We start from the raw sequence: 19,398 nt of genomic DNA on the forward strand, positions 1-19,398 counted from the left end.
CCCTGTGAGGGTGCTGAGGCGCTGGCACAGGGTGCCCAGAGGAGCTGTGGCTGCCCCATCCCCGGCAGTGCTCAAGGCCACGTTGGACACAGGGGCTTGGAGCAAGCTGCTCTAGTGGAAGGGGTCCCTGCCTGTGGAAAGGGAATGGAAGTGGCTGAGCTTTGAGGTCCCTTCCAACCCAAACCAGTCTGAGATTCTGAGATGTTTTCTTACCCTGCATAGCCCAGATCACACAAGGATTGCCAATGCAAAGCACTAACTGGAACAGAGAGTCACAGACCAATATATGGTAACGGCTAAGGCATTATTACTCTTCAGAAGTGTAAACAATCTGTCCACTGCTCCCAAACCAGGTGGCATGAGGGGTTTACTGCGGAAGGGACTGCCACCTTGACCCACTACACCCAGAGAAGAGAACAAGCTTGAGCAGACAGAGATCCATGCATGAGGAGGACCCCAGCCCTGCAGTGGGCTCTGGGCTGGCCTCGGCCCACAGAGCTCACCCTGCTGCAGTCCTCCAGACTTGGAGTCTAGAGCTTAAACATCACCCTGTTACTTTTTGTTTTTAATTAACACATCCATCTTCTGTATCCCATATGAGTATTCATTTTATGTATCTTTACATGTTTATATAAAATGTCTACAAAATTCAAGAATATTTCTCCATAAATTTTACCCAGAAGTACTTAAAATATTAACAAAAGGGGTTCTCTTTACATCAACATTTTTAAACCAAGCAACTGTTCCAAAATCGTGAAAACCAAGGGTTACTCGTAATTGCTGCAAGTAAAACAAGGAATGCCAATAACAGGCCTTTAGCAAGACACCGGGAATACGGTTCTCCTGCAAAAACAAAAAGAAAGGAAAAAAAAAGTATAAACATATGAGTGCTACATTTTAAACAACAACCCAAAGGAAACAGATTAAAGTATGCGTAGAACTTGAACACAATAATGCAGCATAAAGCAAGAAGTAAGATGCTTCACACTTCTCAAACTTCATGCTTTGTGTAACTTAAGTCTCTAAAGTCTCGCAGATAATAAGCATGGCAGTTGCTTCAATCCATGTAGCTCCCAGTACAGAGTCCAGGTGCTTTGATGCCCTTTGAAAGGCCAGACATTAAACCTACAGTCTCCCACGAGACACAACCCCAGCACAGTTTTACATTTCCAGTAATTACCTTTTCCAGGAGTCTAACTAAGAAATTAACACATTATCTCGGACCATGCTTTCTAAAAGGGAAATTTTAATTCCCTGTCACAAAGCATCCTTTCAGACCGAACTCCACACATCTAGCGGCCAGTTCATGGCATTCCAGATGGGTCATTATTTCTACCTGTGTAAAACCGTGTCACTGGATAAAAAAGTTGGGGCCAGCACGCATCATCTCGATTGCAGTCAAATTCTGTCCAATAATTAGACCGAGATCTAGAAGAAAAAAACACCACATGTAAAAGCACCTGCATTAACGACACCAACATAAAAACTCAGCTGTATTAACTACAGCACCAAAGGACAGCACAAGTGGGGAAAACAAGAGAGAAAGTATCCAGGTTACAGGAAAAACAAAACTAAACCACAAACCTCTCATTATTCTTTTGACTTTTCTCTAACAAAACCAGGAGCCTCCCTCTACTCTGTTTCAGTCATTTTTAGTCATTTTGTGATGAACATTTGCAGACAATGGATACTTCAGGAGCTGCACTCAGCACCCTTTTTCCACTCAAGTAAACCAAAGAAGCAGAAGCTTTTCTGCTAAAACCAAACTGCAGCTTCCCAGAGTGATTTACAGGTCTTCATGTTCTTCATGCTCCTGGGGAAGATTGTCACTGTCAGAACTGTTACCTAATAAATCATTGAACCAGCTCTTCTTGCTCTCTTTATTCCACCCAGCCAAAGTAAGTAACCTTTTGATCAACACTATTAACATTAAATCTGCTTAACAGAATGAGAAGTATCAGTGTTGTTACAGAAATTACCTTGTCATTGGAATGGGTGGCTGAGCTGGCACCTTTATAAACTGAACAGCAGCAGTGATGGGAAGAAAGCTGGTGTTTTCACAGGTAAGCCCGCACTGGAATTGCCATATCACTGTTGAGTAACTGTAAGAATACCCATGACTATTACTTGAGGGCTGTAAATGGAAATTTAGAGCCTAAAAATAACCATGAAAGGACAAAATACACAGTATTTAGGAGGAGGCTGATGATCTCTGGATCTACATCACCATACAGGGGGAGAACTTGCCAAGTCTGGGAATGAAGTAAAACAGAACAGAATCTTGTTTATTGGATTGGGATTGACTGGGGAGAAAGTGAAATGTTTGTAAAGTGAAAATTCTCTGTTTCAGGAAAGAATAAAGCATTTACCACAGCCTTCAAGAGGTCTACACTGGGGTAAGCCAGAACACAGGCCAATGCTGTCACTTCCACCATGTGACAAGTTTAAAAGGTTCCGATGGAATGCCTTGCATGTATCTACTATGGGCAGCTTCTAGATTTTCTTTAATACTTTGAAGTAGAAAGATTATCCACTTTTAGGCATTAATATTTTCTTCAATTTTCATTTCAGAGGGAGAAAGGCAAACCTGGTGTGACCAAAGGAATCTGGGCTGCACAAATAAAAGGTGTGTAAAAAAAAAAGAAATCACAAAATAACACTTTTGTTTCTAAAATTTAACCTGGATGCATGAGGCAAGCAAGGCTCAGAATGAAACATTCATCTGTCAAAGAGCCAGAGACAGGACTCTACCTGATCTGCACAGCAAGAATCTCTTGCTGGGGAATCCCTTGCACTGCACCCACTTCAGCAAAGATTATGCGAATATTCAGGTTTGCAGGAATAGCTGCACAAATGCCTTTGAAGATTCCAGTGCTCACATTGGTATCAGAATTAAATGGATCAAGACCTATGGAGAAGAATGGAGTTACTTAAATGGATGTATTATGGAAAATATACTTTCCATAATTATATTATTGTTATAGTCCAGTGAAATACTGGTAACTGTCAAAGAGGAACACATACAGAAAATGTTTTCTCTCTGTAAAATGCACATAAAAGAGTATTTTATTATCAGAGAACGAAGTCATATGTGTACAGGTTCCTAGTAGAATACACATTAGTGCAATATCCATGTATATATTGAGTTACATATGTGCGTGTGTGCACATATATGGATGGATGAATGGATGCAGACACAAAAAACCAGTATCTTTAAGCATCTGAAGTTACAATTCGGTTTTGAGATGCTCTATTCATCGTGTGTACATATTTAGAGTATCAAAAACCCCACAAACCTCACTTACGTATAATTTCCACCCAGTCATTTGGATCACTGTGACTTGAATTGTCTCTTTTCCCAATATGAGTAGCTTGTACTAATGAATTCAATTTCTCAGTTACATTTCCTCTGCAAAATGAGAATGTGAGATTAGACAGAAAGCATATCTGTACTGTTGACCACGCTGGGTTCCAATATTATTGTACCATAAGGTCAGTTTCCTCTGAAAGATGTTATCATTCAACAAAACCAAACTTGAACTATTGAGTCATCTGTTAGGGGGAAGAAAGAGCAAAGCATTCCACCCCAACATAATCCTCATTTGAATACAGAGAGATCCAAATGAAGCCATTATTATAACTTCCCTTTTAAAATGCGGGGAAAAACAATTCAACCTACATAGCTCACCTTAAAAGTCTGCAATCTTCATCAATTCCAACTTCTAGAATGCACCCAGAGAGTGAATCCAGCCCAAATATAACTGGCGTATGAGTTGCTGATGTACATAAACCTCTGCCAGCTAGGAAATGAAGACATCTTACTGAGCTTTCCTCTGTCAACCTTTCAATTTCTAGCTTTCAATTTTATGCAAAAATATCAAGCAGGAGAATGCAAAACACAGGTGGTATAATTCAAATACAGATGTAAGTTCATTCAACTTAAACATCCCAAGAAAGCATTAGAGGCTTACCACTGACTTTTTAACCAAGGCTAGGGAACAGTCTAGAAGGAACAGCCCAGAAAAGCAATATTTGGCAGAGATTCTTAACTGAAACAAGTGAAAAAACCCCAAACAAACAAAAAACCACAATCAACCAAAGCCAAAAGAAAACACCCACAACATTTTAGCATTAGCTACAGCTGAAGTTGCAACCTCACAAGCTAGTACCTGGCTGCCAAATGTTTAGACTTCCAGAAGTATCAGAAGCATTCAGATTTGCAGCTCTCACTGGTTTTCCAACTTGATAACCTAAACAGAGAAGGGTAAATCCTGAGCACTGTATAAGAATCTATAAGCATTAGCATTGTTTTAATAATAAATGTCATTACTCCTGAAGTAAATGAACAGCCATTTCCATTACAGTAGGAATACCTTCACTTTAAGTAATCAATATCTATACAACAAAAGCCTCAGAACCAATCCCAGTTATTACAGTGGCAGTGCATTGAGCAGGAAGGTCAGGGCTAGCAACATAACGTATAAACCACTTATAGAACGCAGTCACTGATAATAATCTGTACAGTATGAATTCTTTTCACTTGTAAGAGGCAAAATAAAGTATTAATACCTGGATTCCCAGACAGTTCCGTTGTATTAGTGCTCTCTAAACTTAGAAATTGGACTGTGAATCTCTGGGTCAGTATTTCTGGTAAAAGAAAAAATATGACTTTACTTTTAAATAAGTAAATAAGCAACAAGTATGCAGTAAATTGGCATAAAGTATGCTCTATGTAGGATGTAAATGTCATTAGTAACACAAATAATATAAATTAATGAAAACCAGCCCCTTAAATTTTCTTTCCAGAGTCCAGGGGGAATTCTTTTGAAGTATTATTAGTAAATAAGAGATTCTATCACAGAACTTCCCTGCTGAAGCAAAAAAAAATCAAAAACTGTAAGAGAAGTTTCATGATACCTCCATCACATAAGCTTCCGAGGAAGACTGTGACATTTACTTGCTCTATGTTCTTCTCTTTCCAAATGAATGTATAATGCTCCGCAAATGTTACATTTTGACATAAAACCTCAGCAGTAGGAAGACTTTCTGTCAGAAGAAAAGAAAAGGCCATAATGAAAAGCATAGAAAGCTGTGTTATTAGAGCTGAAAAAGAACACGTTAAAAAGCTGTGGGAAAGCTGGGAATTAAAACATTCCTGAGAATTTATTTCACTGTTAAAGTCCTGTCTTATTAGGACAGTGCAACAATACAATCCCTTAGCTTCTCAATGCTTTAATATCAGGGATTCCAGGTCCTTCTGTAGCTAAACCTCTCCACAAGAGCCCAGCACTGGACTTCACTTCACCAGCTGATGCTGCTCTCTGCTCTCCCCCTGCTTTTATCTCATCCCTCCCAGGCAGCCATCACTGCCCAGTAAAATGCATTAGCTTGGATTCCATTAGTTTAATTTGTGCTGCATTATCCTCCCACCAAGTGGGAACCACTGTTCTACATCAAATAATTGCTTCACTGGCTGACAAAGGCCCTTCAAAAGGCCTTTTTTGTAACAAGAGGTTACAAACCAGACACGTGTCCATCTGCTTACACTGTCCATCCCACTTCTGTGCTCTTCTTTGGGATTTTATTTTAAAGCATTCTTTGTATCTTTGGAGTTTTGCTTGTTTAGTCTTTTTTCTTCTCAAAAATTACTTTAATATAAGCTAAAGAACCTTATTTCTTAACCAACTTCAAATGAAGTTAGGGTAAATTAAGTACTTGCTGCTTCACAGTAAGCAAAACAGTTTACTTCTTGAGTATACAGTAACACACAAGATACCTCCTAAGAATTGCAGCAGACATTCTAGGCATCAAAATGATCTACTTCTTATACAGTCCAGGTTAGGTAAGAAACATTAAATGGAAGAGACATACCACTTTCACTGATGAATTTGCCAGTGTCGGTGATGTTCCTATAGACAACATTTTGCTGGATGAAGTCTGAGAATGAAAAACAAACACTGCAGGATTCCTGACTAATGAGACACTCTTTCACATCTCAAGTGGAATCCTTGTTGTGACAATGAGTAAACTATCTAGAAAATTAATACTGGTAAAAGACCAAGGCAGCTCTGTGTTTTGAGAGCACAGTTATCTCTGGGACTACAAAGGTAATAGAGATGAACAAAATTAGACAATGACATAAAATACATTATTTTCATGCTGGTAATCATCTCAAACTGCAGAATGACACTTCTTAAGTATATGCTTTCCTAATGTAGACAGTAACCACTTCTCACTAATTCTAAAATGATGATACTGCACCCTCTTGACAGGAAAAGGGCTCTGCAACAGTCTGAAAACAAAGCAGGAGGGATGCTGTTCTGTCACCACAGGCCGTAACCAGTATGAGTCACCAGAAACAGATAAATGGAAAACAAAAGCCAATCCCACTATTTCTTATATCCTAAATCTTGAGAAATAGAGGGACAGTTGATAGATGGTCACCAGAAACAGACCATCCCCAAATGCTGAGCTACAGCCACCAAGTAACAGAGACATTATACGTAGCTACTATGTCAAGCCCTTGGGTTTGTTCTGTTCTAGCAGCTCTGAGAAACATAAACCCCATATTTGTTCAGGTTTATGCAGCATACCTCCAGTACCACTGTTTATCCTCACATCATGGGGCAGTCCTTCCTCGTAAGATTCTAGACTGGTAAGGCATCTGACATCAAAGTCCTGGAGGTATGCCACAGGGGCATGTACAACACACTGTCCAGCCATGGATTGCTGCAGGTGGTTCAACAGAAATAAGGACATTGGACATTGTTTCATTTGAAAACTGCTACTGAAATGATGATTCATAAGCTATTAATTGGGATGCCAAGCTTGCTTTTACCTCTTGCAATAATGAAGACATTATAATTTTGGGAGACGAACAGGGAGATCAGGAAGGATAATGTTTACTTTTAATAATGATTTTGGGCCTTTTTAGGTTTAAAGAAATATATTCCTTCACTTGAAACAGCAAGTTGCAGAATTTGGTTACACAGCTATAAGGAGTGTGATATAGAGAATATCAAACAAACAAAGAGAAATCAAAATACCATAAACACAAAGTGATTACCTGGGGAATGGTAAAATACTCATTTTCTTCTGTCATAACTGGATCTCCTTGATTGTAACCAGTGAAAAGTTTTCCAGGAGAAGTTTGCAAAGGGATCTTAAATGAAGGAACTTTGGGTGTAGAACTGCAAGCAAGTTTAAAAATTAAACCTCTATCTTACACCAATAAATACACATTTGCTTTCATGTCCCATGTTTTCATACAGTACCAATGATGTTTCTCCATTTGCATTTAAAGTTCACATCCTAAGATTCTAATTTCAAAGTAACTTTCATTATAAAACCAGCTCCTATTTTCAGTAACATGCTTAATGCATGTGTTGAGAAAATAAATTCCTTCAGACTTACATAGAGCCATGATAGAAGTAGCCAAGAAATGGTGTGTTGTTAAGAGAAGACTGCACACAAAGGAAGGGAAACCAATCAGGAATATATTCCATTGACTGAGAGGAGCACAGCTGATCAAAAGGTGGGTTTACATCCCCACCAAACACTCCAGTGAAACATGATTCATTGAATAACTGCTTCAAGTCTGGTGAACACTCCTGAAAGCAAAAAGAAAGGTCACTGTAGCACAGCAACTGCATTACCATAGACACTATAGCCATACTTGCAGGTGAATCAAACCAGTTTTGTAGAGAAAGGTCATATTTACTGTTAGAAACACAGGAATAGCCAACAAGCCTTCTAGCCCTATCTAGTCTGAATCCCATTCAGAACTTCTCTCTCCCCCCAGGCTATAGAAAGAACCTAGAAATGTTTTAAACACTTCAAAGTTTAATATGAAATACATACCAGGTCACAGCAACAACGAACATCACAGGCTCCAGCTGTCAAGTCACAAGGACAAGAGCCCAAGGGTTGAAACACCTGGTTTGGGATGACAGTGGCATTTTCTGTGAAAGAATTAAAAAGGAAGATAAAATCAGATTAGATGGACAGAAATCCAAACAGACCACGTGCATTGCAATTTATTCTGTGTACAAACTTTCTGTTGAATTCCACGGATGATTATTCACCATCTCTTACTGCTGCCCAAATCCAAAAGTATTCTGTTTTTTTTTCATATTTAGAGGAAAAGAACAACCAAAACGCCATTTCTTCTTTAGCACATCTAAACACTCACCTGACACGTTTCCTGTAAAGGAAGAGTTGGCATATATTTCAGCTTGAACCAGGAGATGCGCCAACATCACCGAGCGACGGCAAGCTAAAACCTGGAGCGTTTCGACCACGCAAAGAGGTGCTGTGCAGCAGTCAGTGGCATTTGGCAAACACAGCTGCAGATTTCTAGTCAAGCTGATAGTCAGTTTGGAAATGTTCTGGAAGAAACGCAAAATCAGGTTTGACAGCTTCGGTGGCTTGTATTCAACTACTCTTATTTAGACCACTCTTCAGCTTCCGAAAGAGAAGTTTCATTGCCACTGGGCTTTGTCAGCACTACAATGCAATGATATGCTTCCTATATAAAATTGGATATGGAGAGCGGAATGACAAAGGGTCTGCTACCAAGATATGCAAATAGAGAGAGGATATGAACTGTGCACAGAACTTTGAGGCACACACAAAGATTGTTACCACAGAAATCTCATGTTCTAAAGAACAGAACAAATACTGAAAGGTGAGTTTCAGTTTTTACAGCCTCCTTCAGCTGAAAACTAGGTAACTGCAGAGATGATAAAATCCCTACAGAATTACATACAATGTAACACTGAAGACAAGCCTAATGACTATAGATGTTCCAGAGCTCATGCTGTTTGAAATGACCACTTTTTATTTCTATTATCTCTTTCCAGAAGATCTGAAACAGCCTCCAATGCTACAGAAAACCAGGAAGTGCAGGCAGTTCCGGAGAGAAGGAAGGCAAGAAGAAACCAGCACCAAAGCTGAACCTCGGCAAATTATAGGAAGAGCGCACAGACAGAGGCAAGACATTCAAACTGAGTTGTTGGTATGTTAACATTTTGCTAATGGTTCGTTAGCCCTTACTATATGATAGTCCAGTCCTTCCCATTTTAGGCAAGGACCAGTATTTTACATACCACACCACGTGTTACGTTCAAATTCCAATCGCCGGCGCTTTCATTTCCATTGCAATTGGCGAGTTGCAATACTCCTGTATCAAAATGGAAAGTATTCCACTGTCATTTTGACCAGGCTGGGCAAATCAGTAGCACATTTAAACTCCTCTTGTGCCTTCAAATAGGCAGATTCTTAGGCCCAGCTGACAACGAGTCAACAGAAGACTAAGGGCTTCATCAGCAAAGTCCTTTGGCGTTCCTATTTCAGCAAGTATCAAAGCACTCAAAGAAGTGCATTTCTCCAGTAATTTTAGTGTCAGAGGATATGAATAAGTCAAACATTTATTTACACACTGCTGGGGGGGGGGGTGTTCTTACCTGTCTCTTCATCTCTAGGGCTTAAATATATAGAAAAACGAACAGCTGAAGAATTTCCAAGAAATAACAAATTGGCTCTGGGCCCTGACATATAGATAAATGAAGGCTGGAAGACTGAAAAAAAGAGAGAAAGAAGCAAGTCTTTACACAGGTTAAGTGAAAAAGGTAACATCTGCAAAACTTATTTAGATCTTACCTCCTACGTCGTAAATTGTCACAAAGCTACCTTGTGATGCCCAATGCAGGCCTGCATCTGCATTCATGCAAAGGGCCAGAGCACTGCACTCACTGTAGTTTTTTATACCACAAGTCTGCATCTGCCAAGATGCTCAGTGAATAAATCCTCATTAGAGTAACATTATGGCAGGAGGCTGCAGCACTTACTGGCCCACACAGATACACAGGGGGCAGACAACAATGTGTTTAGCGTTTCTTGCTGATTTCAGTTTACACTTCTAATCCTCGCAGCTATGAATGGCATCGGGGCTGTACCCCTATTACACGTGATGCGCTCACTGCAGACTAAAGCCCTCCGCATGCGGACAGCTTCAAGCGTCGGGCTCCAAGCCGAGTTCCACTACAAACTCCTTTACAGGCCGTACCAAAAGGCCCAACACAAGCCCCCCACTCAGACCCCTTCCCCACACCCTGCCCACCCTTTTACCCCCCCCTTCCCTCCGCAGCTCCCGCGGCCCTGCCGCGCTGCACCCACCGGGGTCCCCAGCGCAGGGCTCCGCCAGCAGCACCACCACCACCACCGCGAGCACGGGAGCCTCCATGGCGCCTAAGGAGGCCCCCGCCGGGGCCCCGGCTCCCGCCCGGCCGCCATCTTGCGGCGCCCGCGCGGCTCCATGGCAACGGGAAGGGGCGGGAAGCGCGGCCGCCTCACGGGAAGGCGGGACGGGGCCACCGGCGGAACCGATGGGCGGGCTGGGCCATGGACCCCCCCTCACGGTAGGGACCAGCGGAGAGAGCCCAGGCACGGCTGCGCCTCGTCTTCCCCCTCAGCTCCACACGGACACATCCTCCCTCAGGCGCTTCAGCCAGTGCCAGATCTTACTGCTACACCGTACAGTTAAAACCAGCTGGTATCACAGCAATATCTACCCCCATTGAAAAAGGTTTTATTACAAACTTCTTAGACAAAGTGAATTATAATGTAGCCGTCAACCAAAACAAGCCAGGAAAAGTCCGGCATTGCAGCTGTTACACTGATAAACGGCGATGCAAGTATCAAGACATGACATAAATTCCTCTATACACCTTGGGGAAGAAAAGAGTATCTGTGATTTTCAATGTAGGGAACAGTTACAGTATTCCTTTATACAGGAATAGCAGGAACATTATTCCTTTATACAGGAATAGCAGGAACAGTATTCCTTGCCGGAGAACATCAGTTACAAGCAACAGGTTCAAACACCAAACCGTACCGTTGCTTTTTACAAGGGGGAGAATGGTTAAAGCAAAGTGATGTTCAGAAGCACACAGCACGCCCTCGTGTTCTGCCCCAAAACCACCAAAGCAAAAGCTTTCATTCTTACTTGTCAAACGCCAGCTGCAGAACCACATACTAAGAACTGCCACATTGCACAGAATTACCTTTTCCAGTTTCAGAACACAACCTTAAAGACCACCCAGCCAGCCTGAAGTTACTTTAAACAAACAGAAGCATTTTTATTCACAAGAGATATCCAATTAGGAAAGTTAATACCACAGGGACAGTACAGCCAAAGGAATATGAACACATACGAGTGCACAGGTAGGGCAGGACAAACATTGCTAGCAAAACCTAGCAAGAGATTGAAGTCCCTCAACAGGACAGTGCTCAGGGTCTGATCTACGCACTAGAAATGGTCATTTTTACCTTTACACCAGTGCACAAAAAGAATCAGTTGTCTTTGACTACAGGAGGAGTGAAACGTTGGCAGTGGCCAGGATACCTTCTCCTTCCCAGGGTATGTCTTGGCAGGCTGTAACTCCTGGCTCCTCTCACATTTAAACCAGCACATATGTTACATGGCAATACAGTGATTTGTTACTTAGAGGGCTGTGTAGAACACACACGATTTGGCTATTCATCCCTTAAGAAACAAGGGTAACACTGCATACAGTTCTCTCAGATCCAATACCACCAATTCCTCAAGTATGTTCCATCTTATGTAATTCCTGGAGGAGGTAATGATGCATTTGCATAATGTAGTTACGCAGCTACCTTTAATTTCTTCTTCTTAGCTTTCATGACAGGCGGCAATGATATTTTGAAAGCAGTCCTGAAAAAAGCAGTAGAAGAAGGAGCTGTCAGATCCACAGAACATATTTCCACACCCACCCTTGGGAAAAGGAGAAGAAACACTTACTCGCATGTGCTACAAATAGGACTGAAGTTGCAGAATACTGGAAAAGAAAAGAACGGGCTTTCAGTAGAACAGTTCACTTGAAGGTAAGGAATCAGACCCTTCAATATTTATAAGCTTACTTGACAAGCACACGGAGCACACGTAACCGATTTCAATGAGATTTCGGTGACAGAAGCATGCAGCTCTGTAGTCAACATGAATGGGAGGTGGAAGGACAAGCTGTGATCTTTGCTCTTGATCAGGGAGAAACACCCACTGCACGAAAAGAGAATGGTGCTGCTGTATTTCCTTGTCAGTGAAGCCAGTAAGATTCCCATCTGACACAGGAAAAAGCACTTAAGTGTTTTCTAAATGACTTACCAACAAATACTGCAGAAGGGATGGCATGTGGAGCACTTTCAGATATATGCCACCTGTAATATCACAAGCCTGGAAAGCAGAGAATGATCAGCTTGTTTTGGTTTATAATTACCAGGATATTTAGAATACCCACACGCTGCACAAGGCCTGCATGTTAGAACTGTCAGATCCACTGAGCATATTTCCACACCCACTCTTGAAACAAATGAAAGAAGAGAGCTTAGGAACATCTCAAACTATCTAGCAGCAAGTATCTGTGAATCAATATAAACAGCAAATGAGAATAGGGAGTGGAGTCTGTACCTGTTGTAGGAGACCTGAATCAGAGTCCAACACACAAGCATCAATCAAAACACTCTGCAAGAAAAGAGATGCAATGCATAAAAGAAATGAACATTTTTTTATCTGTGGATATTAATAAAATATAATACATATGAGAAAGAAGCCAGCTTCACCTGTTTCTGTGCTGCAAAGATAACATTCATGAAGTTCATATATTGCAATGCACTGTCTTCTGCTGCTTTTATGACCTAAATAAAACAATTCAAACTTGTTGGCCTACATAATATCACTGGATTTCAAGATTGAAATAAAACTGTCAGCAAAAGTCCTTACCAAAATCCTTGATTTCATTTCTTGATTGCCTAAATATTAAAAAGAAATGCATGAGCACATTGTTTCTATTGCCTGCAGTTTGCCCTTTTAATTCTGGAGCATATAACATCCCAGTTACATATCTAACATCCAAGATGTTAGATCTAACATCTCAGTTAAAATACCTATAAGAAACTGGTTTACAGTCCCAGTGACAAGCATCTGTGGACTAATTCAGGCTTGTCATGAAAGCAGACCCATTTCACTTATTGTCCTAAAGCACCGAGATGTTGATCGGGGAAGGAGGTGGTCCCTGTGGAATGATCAGGATAAACATGTACCTAATCTTGTCAATTTTGGAAATGGGGACATGTCAAACCATATGTATATTTGTTTGTATGTACATATGTACTTATGTCCGATTCAAATATTTACGGAAGTATTCAAAATAGGAGAAGAGGCTTTACCTTTCACATCTTTGCTCATCTTGTTGATATCTGATTAGCTGACTTTAAGGAATCTGCATTCAATTCTTGAAAATAACCCCAGTATCCATGCCACGTGTTCCCCACCTTAACCAACGCGCATTTTAATAAGCCTGACCCACAGCTGTTAGGTAAACGTTTCAGTTTTGAGTATTATTAAGGACAGGAATAGTAAAACTTAACTAATATTGTAAGAAACAGTCTTGAAAACACACAAAAGCTTTGAAGATTCTGTGACTGAAAGGATACAACAAAGGGCTTTAGAGAGTGATCCTACTAACAGGGTTTCTGTTTGCTGGCCCCTCATGTCACCTGCAATACAAGGAAAGTTGCAGAAGTTACTTTTAGATATAAAAACAGTTGCTGAATCCGACCATAGCAAATACTACAAGTTTTATCTTTGGCAAATAGCATCAATGCAGAGGCCTTAAATGTCACACATTATAAACTCATCTGCTTGAAATGTATTAAAATTGACATGATAAAAATAAAGGAAATTCCTACACTCCTTGGGAGCCCAAATGTTTTGCAATTCTGCATATTAAGCCTAGAATTTTCTTTTCCTTACTTTTTGTCATGAGGTCTTTAATCTCTTCTGCAATTGCATCATTGATTGCTGTTAACAACTCGTATTTTCCATCCTTGCTGCCAGAGCAATTAGATTCCATGGAACTACCACCATCTCCAAAGAGCTCTGCAGCAACCCAACCCTTCCCAGGGTACAAGAAACGGCTGAAACAGAAGAAAGTCAAAGTATATATGGTTTAACCTCATAAGAAAAATACCCATAAACTACTCAGATGTAGAAAGCAATACTCCACAGTATAATAGCAAATAATCTTAACACTTTAGACACTAAAGAGACTATATAAAGCAGGTAATCCTCAAACTGAAAATGGAGTAAAACCCACATTCACCTCCCTCCTTTCAAGGCCCCTCTTAAGAGAGATAAATCATAGAATAATTAGGGTTGGAAAGGACCTTAAGATCATCCAGTTCCAACCCCCCTGCCATGGGCAGGGACATCTCACACTAAAGCATGGCACCCAAGACTTCATCCAACCTTGCCTTGAACACCGCCAGGGATGGAGCATTCACAACCTCCCTGGGCAACCCATTCCAGTGCCTCACCACCCTAACAGGAAAAAATTTCCTCCTTATATCCAGTCTAATGGCCATGTCTGCACTTAGGGGTAGATCTTTAAGACAATGATATATTATGCATTTTAAACCTGATGGCAATTATGTACTTCAAAAAAAAAATAAATCAGGAGATAGATACAGACAAGTGTACTCTAAATCTTCACCCTGTTAAGAAGCAACTCTACCTTTCTTGTGTGTGACTTGCTATCACAGCAAGTCTGTTGTTGCGGTTCATAAGTAAGTGTGAGTTTCCCAGCACCATCACTGCGTCGATGCATTTTGATAGGGTGAACTGCTGAAAAAAAGGAAGAAGAAAACAGATACAGGGCAGTTAACATTTACAGTGAGGTAATTTAGAAGAAATCTCTCAAATCACTGCAGTTAAAAAAACTCAACTTGAAGATGCTGAAAGTTTCCTAATAGAATTTAGAAAAAAGCTTTGACTACACAATGCTGGGTAGCTGCTTTAAAGAACATTCTAATACCCATAAATTGTTCTAGCAGACAAATATCAACAGAGTTTAGAAATCAAAGGCTTATCTGTTGCCTATTTACTAACATTAAACAAATAATACCGCCCCCAGCAGCACGTACCTCAGCTTCTCCTAGCGCCTTCTTCCCCCACCAGATGGGGTTGGTGTCAATGATTACGACCAGCAGGCTCAGGTCATCGTCTGAAACAGAGACAACACCGCAGCGTCACCCCAGGCTCCGCGCGAACGCCGAGCACGGCCGCAACCGAAGGCCCCCGCGCAGAGGGGGTTGCCCCAGCGCACGGGTGACAACACCGCGGACCTCCGCGCCCCGCCTCCCCCGGAGGAGCCCGGACACCGGAGCCTCACCCGCGCTCATAGCGCCGGCCGCAGGACCAGCTGCTCGCGGCGCATGGGGATGATGCCGCGGCACGGCGTTACGTCAGCCAAACGTGTGCCGTCACTCGGGCGGCGCCACGCCCAGGCGGGTAGGGGAACGGAGGGGACCGACCATGAGCACGAACGGTAACGGGAGCGGGGCGCGGGCGGGGCGGGGCGGGGCAGGGCAGGGCAGGGCAAGGCGGGGAGGTCACTGACGCGCCCCGCTCCCTACAGACTTGATCGAGACCTTCCGGGCGCAGCTGAGGGACGACCCCGATGTCGCCTCGGCCGTGGCTGCCATCCGCGCCCTGCTGGGCTTCCTCAAGCAGGACCGAGGTGGGTCCGGCTCCCCCCACCCTAGCTGCGGGGTGCCGGCTCTGCCCCGAGTCTCCCCGCAGCGAGGCCCGTGTCGGTGGGGTTCTTACCGGGCATCGCTGCTTGTCCGCAGGGGAGACCATCCAGGGCCTGAGGAGCAGCCTCCTGGCTGCCATCGACACCTTGTCCCGGGTGGACTCCTCGGTCGCCGTGTCCTCCGGCGGGGAGCTCTTCCTGCGCTTCATCAGCCTCACCTCCCTGGAGTATTCGGTAAGGGTGGCTGCAGCCTGCCCCGCCGTGCTGCCTGCAGGGGGGACCACAGCCCCGCAGCAGCAAGCATTGTATTTTCCAGGACTACTCCAAGTGCAAGGAAATCATGATCGAGCGCGGGGAGATCTTCCTGAGGAAAGTGTCTCTCTCTCGGAATAAAATCGCCAAGCTGTGTCATCCTTTCATCAGAGATGGTGCTGTGAGTAGGCAGAACCAGGGTCACTCGTTTTGGTGTTCTACTTCTTGCAGCAATGGAAAACAAAAGGGAGAGGAGTGAAGGCTATTAATGTTCACAGCAGCATTGTCTAGGGGTGCCTTCTGCAGGTACATAGGTGTGATAGCACGCCTAGCAGTGTTCGAGGCCAGGTTGTACAGGGCTTGGAGCAACCTGGTTTAGTGAAAGGTGTCCCTGCTTGTGACAGGTGGTTGGAAATGGATGAGCTTTAAGGTCCCTTCCAACCTAAACCCTGCTGTGAGTCTGTGATCTTTCCCCTGCCCCTTCACGTTCCATGCAATCCAGGTCTATCTCGCATTCCACCTCTAAGAGGTGCTGAGGAGTCACAGCTTCACGTTTCAATTTAAAATACTAAATCATCACCCCATCAGGGCTGGCCACATACAGTCCAGCTCATAGGGTAGTTTTCTATCCTATGATTTGTAGAATACACGTGACAGGCATTATTATTTAACATTGATGGACACCTGTGTGAAGTAAAAGCCATGCCACCATGAGCACAAGTAAAGGGCTTCTCAAAGCTCAACAGAAAGTGATGTCTTTTTGTTTTCTGACAGCGAATATTGACACATGCCTACTCCAGAGTGGTCCTCAGAGTGTTAGAAGCAGCTGTTGAGGCAAAGAAGCGATTCAGCGTTTATGTCACTGAATCACAGCCAGATCAAGCAGGGTGAGTACTCAATCTTTTGGGTTTTATCTTGGTTAACAGCTACCATCAAGTCTGCTAGACCTTAAGCTGCTAGGCCTGCTTGCAGCATTTTGAATGGTAACCATCACCAGTATCACATTGTTCTGGACAAGTGAAAACAACCCCAATATTGGCAAATGATTTCCCATACTAAATGTTCCAATTAAAACATTATCTAGGTTTTCCTCAGAGCTTTACAAACTTTCAGTTAATACCAGGCAACCTCCATGGGAGATGGGAGACAACTGATTTCTAGTGGGCTGCTTCAAAAGTAGGCTAAAATAATCAGTATTATCATAGCAAAGTAAAACATTCAGCTAGCAATGTCATTTGAAGATCCTAAATAAAGTATATTACTGATAGCAAGAGAGCAGGCCTTCCCTCTTCAAAGCACACATGGTTGTGTGAATGAAGTAGTAAATCCTGCATGCTGGGTAATGCATGTGGCTAACAAGGATGTTCAGTCAAAGTACATATGACTCTCCAGCTTCACTGAACCAGCTCCTAGCACTGCAGCCCATGCTTTATGTCTTGTTTCTTAAACACCCTGTTGATGGACAAGCTGAGGCAGCTCAGGTACTCTGTCATTTTAATAATAGCTCACTGACTCATCTTTCTGGAGCTGTAATTCCTGACTGGTAAAACAAACTTTCTTTGCTTTTAGCGGGTTCGTTCTAATCTGTTTGTTTCAATTTCTACACAATAACTGATTTTCTATTAGAGGATACATCATAAACCAAAACTACCAGCAAGAGAACATAGACAGTCAAGGGTTTCAGGCCTTCAGACAATATTTTTCTAGCCTTGTCTTTAAAGAAAAAGCTTCTAAGCTTCAAACATGTTTTTTTCATAGGCAAAAAATGGCAAAAGCCCTGAGGAAGCTGAACATTCCTGTGACTGTGATTCTGGATGCTGCAGTTGGGTAAAGTGATCATTAAATCTTAGTATTTTTCAGCATAATTTTGAGAGTGTTAGATGTAGGTTTCGTAGAAGCTTGTCCAAATCACAGAAGTGATGACTTGGTTTGTCACAGTCATCAAACAAGTTGAACAAGTTACACCTTCAGGTGCACCATTAGGAGAATGTGTCTGCTACAAAACAAGTATCTGATGTTTGCATGTTAGAGCAACAAAAGAAGTCAGACCTGAGTGCAGAACTTGTGGACACTTGTAAAAAAAGAACCGAGGTGCTAATTTTTCCCTCATTTACACGTTATCATTCGAGGGCTTCTTAAGCTATTTGCTAAACAACCACTGCTCGGTATAAGTCCAAAACATAAGAAAAAACTATAATAAATCTGACGGTCAACTAAATGAGGCACTTGTCATATTACCCAGTAAGTATTGGATTTCTTTCCTCCCTTTGAACAGCTACATTATGGAGAAAGTGGACCTGGTGTTAGTTGGTGCTGAAGGAGTAGTTGAAAGTGGTGGCATTATCAACAAGGTAGGAGGTTCTGGGTTTATTACATTGTTCTGTAAACTCCAGACTTTTAAAGTTTGATTTCTTTGAAGAATTCGGGGCTTTCTGAAAAAACCTCTTCTGTTTGGACATTTTCCAGTGACCATCTATTTATGGTTGGAAACTGGGCAGTATTGTGTCACACTAGCACTGAGCCTGCAGTGTCATTTTCCCTCTGTCTCCACAGATTGGCACTAATCAAATTGCTGTGTGTGCCAAAGCACAGAATAAGCCATTTTATGTGGTAGCTGAAAGTTTCAAGTTTGTGAGGCTTTTCCCTCTGAATCAGCAGGATGTCCCAGATAAGTTTAAGGTAAGAGAAATCCAAATTACTTCTTAGCCAAGGGGCTAAAAAACAGTTAACACACTTCAGAACTACCAATTGTTCTTTATACATAAGATAAAACAGCTGAGACCAAGGTGGCACCAGCCTGTGCCTCATTTTAAAGCAGCTGACTTCCTTCAGTTTTACCACAAACATCTGCTTGGGACTGCAGCACCACTCTTACCCCAGAGAGGTTTTAATTTCCAGTTGTCTCCATTTCCTTCTAGTACAAAGCAGACACTCTGAAAACAAATCAGAACCTAACAGAGGAGCATCCCTGGATTGACTACACATCACCATCACTCATTACATTACTGTTTACAGACCTCGGTGTGTTAACTCCCTCAGCTGTCAGTGATGAACTTATTAAACTCTATCTGTAACAAAGAGGACTCTGTGTAGAGGATGCATCATCTTCAGTGACTGTCACAGTTGTAAGAACTGGGAGGATGATACAAGTTAAATGGACATGGTAAGGAGAGGACATCATAACGATTAATGTAATTACTGGCCTTCGTGAGTTTTTAAAGCAACATGTTATATATGGATGGACCACTGTTAGAAAGTTCCTACAGCTTCTAAAGATCTAAAATAAATTATTTTAAAGATGGGTGGAGTATTTTGATATTGTAAAATAAAACACCTTAAGGTGGATTCAGCCTCATTGTGAGGTGTGCTGCTACTTACTGCTCTGGGGTACATACCTGAAAAAAGCAAAGCGAAAACGGGCACGAGGCTGCTAATGGCAGCCTGCAGCTTTGGCCACACCATGTGAGAGCAGTTCTCTTAGCTGCAGGCTTCTCTGTTTGTCCTTGTGGGCTCCAGGTCTCTTATGAAGAGATTAGAT

The 19,398-nt window shown here is 42.3% G+C and overlaps 3 protein-coding genes across 4 annotated transcripts; 1 reads left to right on the forward strand and 2 right to left on the reverse strand.

Moving 5' to 3' along the window:
• Positions 1-597: 597 nt before the first annotated feature.
• On the reverse strand, positions 598-10,258 carry TCTN2 (tectonic family member 2). The gene is made up of 18 exons (XM_061466197.1): positions 10,177-10,258; positions 9,465-9,578; positions 9,108-9,181; positions 8,192-8,387; positions 7,861-7,961; positions 7,414-7,610; positions 7,067-7,190; positions 6,594-6,729; positions 5,872-5,937; positions 4,918-5,046; positions 4,570-4,647; positions 4,170-4,250; positions 3,689-3,800; positions 3,306-3,409; positions 2,752-2,908; positions 1,980-2,102; positions 1,337-1,428; positions 598-843 (listed from the first exon to the last, which is right to left on the reverse strand). The coding sequence occupies exons 1-18, from the start codon at positions 10,241-10,243 to the stop codon at positions 728-730; spliced, it is 2,067 nt and encodes a 688-aa protein (XP_061322181.1). The 5' UTR covers positions 10,244-10,258; the 3' UTR covers positions 598-727.
• A 1,174-nt stretch (positions 10,259-11,432) lies between these two features.
• GTF2H3 (general transcription factor IIH subunit 3) lies at positions 11,433-15,363 on the reverse strand. Of its 2 annotated transcripts, none has more exons than XM_061466199.1 (13): positions 15,246-15,363; positions 14,998-15,077; positions 14,589-14,695; positions 13,829-13,992; positions 13,510-13,572; positions 13,243-13,272; positions 12,797-12,825; positions 12,637-12,711; positions 12,485-12,538; positions 12,182-12,250; positions 11,941-12,076; positions 11,822-11,858; positions 11,433-11,734 (listed from the first exon to the last, which is right to left on the reverse strand). In XM_061466199.1, exons 1-13 carry the CDS (start codon positions 15,253-15,255, stop codon positions 11,665-11,667), a joined length of 924 nt encoding a protein of 307 aa, XP_061322183.1. In that variant the 5' UTR covers positions 15,256-15,363; the 3' UTR covers positions 11,433-11,664. The 2 variants fall into 2 exon arrangements, with proteins under 2 accessions (XP_061322183.1, XP_061322182.1); XM_061466198.1 differs by having other exon boundaries at positions 14,589-14,698.
• On the forward strand, positions 15,289-19,161 carry EIF2B1 (eukaryotic translation initiation factor 2B subunit alpha). Its single transcript, XM_061465578.1, has 9 exons — positions 15,289-15,364; positions 15,471-15,593; positions 15,706-15,842; positions 15,925-16,041; positions 16,635-16,747; positions 17,619-17,687; positions 18,136-18,211; positions 18,414-18,539; positions 18,779-19,161. Exons 1-9 carry the CDS (start codon positions 15,289-15,291, stop codon positions 18,932-18,934), a joined length of 993 nt encoding a protein of 330 aa, XP_061321562.1. The 3' UTR covers positions 18,935-19,161.
• The last annotated feature ends 237 nt before the right edge of the window (positions 19,162-19,398 follow it).

This window comes from Pezoporus flaviventris, unplaced genomic scaffold, assembly GCF_033815535.1.
Source record: "Pezoporus flaviventris isolate CSIRO_AGI_PZ_B2104156 unplaced genomic scaffold, CSIRO_AGI_Pfla_v1 ptg000041l, whole genome shotgun sequence".
NCBI classification, from domain to species: Eukaryota; Metazoa; Chordata; class Aves; order Psittaciformes; family Psittacidae; genus Pezoporus; species Pezoporus flaviventris.